Raw genomic sequence first — 5,639 nt, forward strand, 5'->3', positions numbered from 1 at the left:
GACCGGGGGCGGTGTGAAGACTTCAAACTGACAGGTGACTTTTAAGGGGGATGTTCGAGGTGACGTGAATGAAGAAGATGATAGTTGGAAGAAGTGACGGGTTCAAGATGCAGGTGTCTGATGGGACAAGGCCGTAGGTCACAGAATAAAGCGAATGAAGAGGGCAGCCGATGATAAGTAAGGTGGAGGTGAGGTGAAAAGAAGTGGTCATCGGGTAACCAGTGTGGGGAGAAGGTACGAGTACATCAGGTGTAGTCACAAGGTAACTAGTATGGGAAATGGAGAAATAGAGAGAGGGGGTAATCATTAATGCAAAGCAGACAAGTCGATATTCATACCATCATAATTACCAGAGATCCTGCGGATGACAGAAATACACCACAGCACACACGAAATGCTGGAGGAACTCAGCGTCTGTGAAAAGGAATAAAAAAAATCCACGTTTCGGGCCAAGACACCTAAGCAGGACCAGAAAGAAAAGACGGAAAGCGACAAAAATAAGGTAGGGTAGGGGTGGAATACAAGCTGGAAGGTGTGAGGTGAATCCTGGTGGAGGAGGGGGAGGTGGTGGGATGCAGACGGGTCGGGAAGCGGCGATGAAGTGAGAAACTGGGAGTTAGTAGACGGAAACATTAAAGGATGAATCTGATTAGTGGTGACAGGAAGGGAATGGGAACAGCAGGGATCAGCGAATCACGCGATTCAAACTAATCTTCATTCAAAACTGCACTGACCCACAGAGCCTCCTGTCCGTTCCCGTAAATAATGAATCCTCTATCACCGCAGTTTGCCTAATCTTCCCGTCTGAGTCCCAGAGGCAGACTAACCGCCGGAGACCCAACCACTATGCCTTTTCTCTATAAGGTCACTCCCCAAACCACCCGCACCCCGAGAGTACCCAAAGTGATATACCTGTTGTTCAAGCAGGAAGAGCGGGGTAGTCTGTACTGTCTCCTTAACCCCTTCCCTCTTCCTGAGTGGCACAGAGTATCCTGTGACCCCCACCTTGGATGTAACTAACTCTTCTGTGTGCCCTATCTACCACACCTTCACCCTCCCGAATAATGAGCTGACATGAAGGAGGAAAGAAACTTGCGCTTTTCTTCCCTCTGCTTTCTTTGAGCGAATCCTCTTTTTCCTGAAGCCTCGAAGACGGTAAAGATCACCCCCCTGTCTCTGTCCACTCAGAAGGCGATCATTGCGACAATGGCCGCTGCGCTTTCCTCTGCATTCCTTTAATTTGCTCTTACAAATTAATCCCAAACGCCGGTGGCCGCTGGCCAAAGCTCCATTACGCTGCCGAGAAATGCCGCTGCCTTTTATCCTCGTGAACTGGAACCGATCGAAGTCCCCTGCTGGAGGCAGGGAGAGAGAGAAAGAGGGAGGTGCGCGTTGGGGAACACAGTGATATCGGACATCTGTACACTCATTAAAATATTTACTACCGCACACTGATCTCGATATTCTTTCGTCTCTGTGTTACTGTTATGCAGGGCTTATCCTGAAAAAAAAAATAGAAACAATTATCGTCAGTGGGCACTTGAAGAAGGAAAAGAAAGCATCGCTGCTCCCTCAGAACAAGGAACGAGCTCTTGCTTTTTGAGAGAATGGAGACAACGCGACTATTTCTATGGACACTGATCCTCGTTGCTACCACGTGCCATCTCTGTAAGTCTCTTTTCTGAATTAAAGACCGCGGTTTAAAAAAAAACTTGTGAAATATTAAAACGATTCTGCGCAGAGGCCTTATTTTTACCACTGATCCTGGTTCATAATGTAGATCCTAAAAGAGCAGGGGCCGGTATTTCCAGTTATTGGAAGGAACACGGTCCCCGATCCATTCCGTCCCTGTTCAGCAGATCCAGTAAAACCAGACATTGCACTTCCACCAGAACTCCATATTCCAGACGCGAAATCGCAACTTCTCCACTCCAGTTGGGAATATACTTCCTAATTTCTTGCAAAATCCAGATAGGATTCATTCCATCACCACCCGCCTTCAAGTCACTCTCCTGGGATTTGTCCACCCACCTGGCATCAGCCCGTCCTAAACCCGGTCACGTCATGTCTGGTCCCAGCAAACGCGGCGAGAGCGTGCGTGAATTTCACACGGAAACGAGCGCATACGGCAGATAAGGCACCCACTCTCATTTAACTTGGTGTTAGACACGCCGTCCCCATCTGTGACTCATCAGTTCCAAGTTTGCAGGGCGTCGCGACCTTTCTGAGCGTCAGGAGTGGGAGAGAGGCGGGTTGGATGTCCAAGCTTGCGGCAGAGTCCAGCGGTTCTACACCCTGTTAAGGATCGGAGTGTGATGGGGAAGGTTTCTGTAAACTGTTTCTGATCCATTTCCAATTCTCACTCTGATACAACGTGCCGAAATAAAGTTCCTGATCCAAATCCCACCCCCCCACCCCCCGGCCTCAGTTTGCTAGTTTCAAACTTAACTACGTCTGGAACCCTCGCATAGAAAGGCTTGTCCGGAATAATAATAATAATAATAATAATAATAATAATAATAATAATAATAATAATAATAATAATAATAATAATAATAATAATAATAATAATAATAATAATAAAACAATAATCATAATAAGAATTAGCACGGAGGCGATTTCCATTCTCGAAGTGGGTAGATGTTTAGTGGAGGAGAAAAGCGATGTTGAGAGAGGGTTAAGCGGTTCAGTACGTGGAATGCACTGCTGCAGAACGTGATAGGAACAGAGTCACAGAGTGTAAACTTTATATCAATCTCTTGTTAATAACACGACCACACCTTTGGAAGGGTGGATCGGCACCAGGTCCAGTGGGAAGGGCACTAGTCCACCTGGTGTGGCAAGATTCGATCCTTTGATTGCTTTCCCTGTAACAAAGGAGTTGAAAGGGTCATAGCTGAAACATATTCAGAAAGGAATATTATTTTAGAACAGACCGCAGAAAACCCTCCCCCATCTAAGAAGCAGATAACATAGAGGTCAGAGATATAAGGATAGAAGATTTAGAGCGATCCTGAGGGATCCATTCGTCTCCCAGTGAGGAGTGAATATCTGGAACACACTGCTGGAGATAACAGTGGAAGTAGATTTATTATCATCAATTAGGAAGTTTCCAGGCGTAGAGTTGAATCACCCAGTCATAGCTATTAACCGGTTAACTGCTGCAAAATGGGGTTGATACAGATGGGCACCCAAAATTCGTCTCTGCAACAACTGGAGTGAGATAATCCTAGTGTAATACAACCGATCATAATGTCAACATGTCGATCAGAGTCTGATCCATTTCCCTCCAAAAATATCCTCTCTTAGTTCATTCGATCGTTATGTGCCGTGACGTATCATGTAACCGATCATGTTCCCATATTATGATTATTTTTGACTTATTTTCCTAATGAATTGATTTGCCTTTGTATTCTTCTGGGCAGTACCCATACAGGCCGGGTGACCACAGCCATTACTATCCATCACCCGCTCCCATTGTTTTACATGACCCTGATCGGGGAGTTAAGCAGGTGCTTCGCCTTTCCCCCGGGGAATCTGCAGGCTAGCGAAGGATAGGGAGCTTTATACCTCCTTTGGTAGAGGCGAATCTTTCAAATATCCTCAGTACCGATGAACCATCCAGTTCAGTTGGCAACATATTCAAAGTGGTGTAATTACTCGGTTTCCTATTAAATCGCCCGCAGCCCCAAGCGCTCGAGTTTTCGATACGCCAAAAATGGAGCAAGGATTATGCGCAGTGACGCTGTTTATGTGCGTCATGATTTTAAACAACTCTGTATATCACACTCCGTCTCGTACGGTCAACCGAATAGCGTCTTGTCTCGTTGAATCCTTCTGCATAACGCAGCTCTCTGATTCCAAGTTTCTATCCGTTTCCAGGTCAGGGGGATGAAGACACGGACATTTGGAGCAGTGGGGATGACGTCATCCAGCTGAGCATGATGAATGACTCTGCTGCTTACATCTACACCCAGAGCGAAGAGTCCGACCGCCTGGCTACCGAATATCTCGCCAAGGAGTGCGAAAATAATAAAGTGCTTGACAACGCATGGAAGACGGCACTTTCCCTACGACAAACCGACCCACGGCTGAGTAAGGTCCCAGTGCCCCGGGGGCTCAGAGAAGAACACGTGGTGGCCTTAATTGCCTACACGCTTCCGAATAAATTATGTAGCCAGTTCAATGTGGCGATGAGGAAGTACGGGGCCAACGACTCCGTCTACGCGGAGAAATTTCCTTTCAAAGGATTCCAGTATCTTCTCTCCGTTGCCATCGAGAGAGTGAGAGAGGACTTTGGTTTGACACCCCGGCCGACCTACAGAGGAATGCAGAAAGAGTCCTTTGGTGAGGTGGGATCTAGAATGAAATTTGGTTGTTTCACTTCGTCCTCTCGCACGAAAGGGAAGAAGTTTGGCACAAAAACAGTGTTTACAATTTTCTCTCAGTACGGTGCCCAGATACAAAATTACTCGTTTTACCCCAAAGAGGAAGAGGTTTTGATTCCGCCATATGAAGCGTTCAAAATCATGAGTTACAAACGGCGTGCTGACGGAGTTGATATTTCTCTCCAAACGGACGGGGTGGCTGGGATCCGGGTAAGGGTGGAGAGGGGCAGTAATGGCGAGATGAGGGTGCTGCGGTATGAGGAGACCTCCGTGTCCCCATGGGTGTGGTTGCCCATCCTGAAGTGGTTGTATGAAGTTCTGCTGAGATTTCTATAAAGTATGGGGGAAGAGTGTTGGTTAACTACCAGGTTCGATAAAGAGTAGCCGGCAAATATTAATCTAATATTTCCTGTCCGAGACTTTCGTCAGATCTTTTTCTGAATTTCCAAAAACGGGTGCCTCGGTTATAAGATTCGTCCACACTCGCAGCTAACTGGTCCTATCGTCTTGCTCTCTTCTTTCCTGTGTGCAGCTTGCTTTGACGTGGCGCCGACGGGCCAGACTCACTTTTCTATCTGAGCCACTCATAATTCCCCTTATTAGTCCATCTCCAGCCTGTTCAAAGGGAAAATTCGTGGCTGTGTGCGAGAGTCCTGAACCTTCACCTGCCCTCTGAGACGTGTCTGCAAAAGAAAGCATCTCGCTTGCTTCCTTAAGCACCCTAGGTACCTCTTCGTTAACTTTCAGTGTCCTTGTACACTTGCAGTCTGATCTTCTCTCAGGAACTCGCCACTCGCTGTGTGTTTTCCAGCCTCCCCAGTCCACACACACACACACACACACACACACACACACACACACACACACACACACACACACACACACACACACACACACACACACACACACACACACACACACACACACACACACACACACACACACACACCCCTTCCCATTTTTCCCGATAACTTTTCATTTGTTCCCTCGCAGCCTATCTCAGTCACTGGACAATATTGCCCCCCCGGGCATTGGCGGCACTTTCAACAGCAGCTTTACTCTTCTTTCCTCGGCGATGTTTTTATTGACGACCATTCCCTCTTAAATACGCATCCAAACCTATGGGGTGTAAATGGTTTCGGGATATCTTATATTTCAAAACTGGACCGCAGACTGGTTTAAGGAAAGTGAACTGGACAGGCTCCATGCTTGTCGACCCGGCCAATGCAAATACATCACGGATTTGGAATC

General features: G+C 47.0%; 1 protein-coding gene across 1 annotated transcript; it reads left to right on the forward strand.

Annotated features, from left to right (window-relative positions):
- Positions 1-1,562: 1,562 nt before the first annotated feature.
- Positions 1,563-5,375, forward strand: LOC140721436 (GPI-linked NAD(P)(+)--arginine ADP-ribosyltransferase 1-like). Its single transcript, XM_073036257.1, has 2 exons — positions 1,563-1,668; positions 3,883-5,375. Exons 1-2 carry the CDS (start codon positions 1,608-1,610, stop codon positions 4,722-4,724), a joined length of 903 nt encoding a protein of 300 aa, XP_072892358.1. The 5' UTR covers positions 1,563-1,607; the 3' UTR covers positions 4,725-5,375.
- The last annotated feature ends 264 nt before the right edge of the window (positions 5,376-5,639 follow it).

This window comes from Hemitrygon akajei, unplaced genomic scaffold (genome assembly GCF_048418815.1).
Source record: "Hemitrygon akajei unplaced genomic scaffold, sHemAka1.3 Scf000055, whole genome shotgun sequence".
NCBI lineage: Eukaryota > Metazoa > Chordata > Chondrichthyes > Myliobatiformes > Dasyatidae > Hemitrygon > Hemitrygon akajei.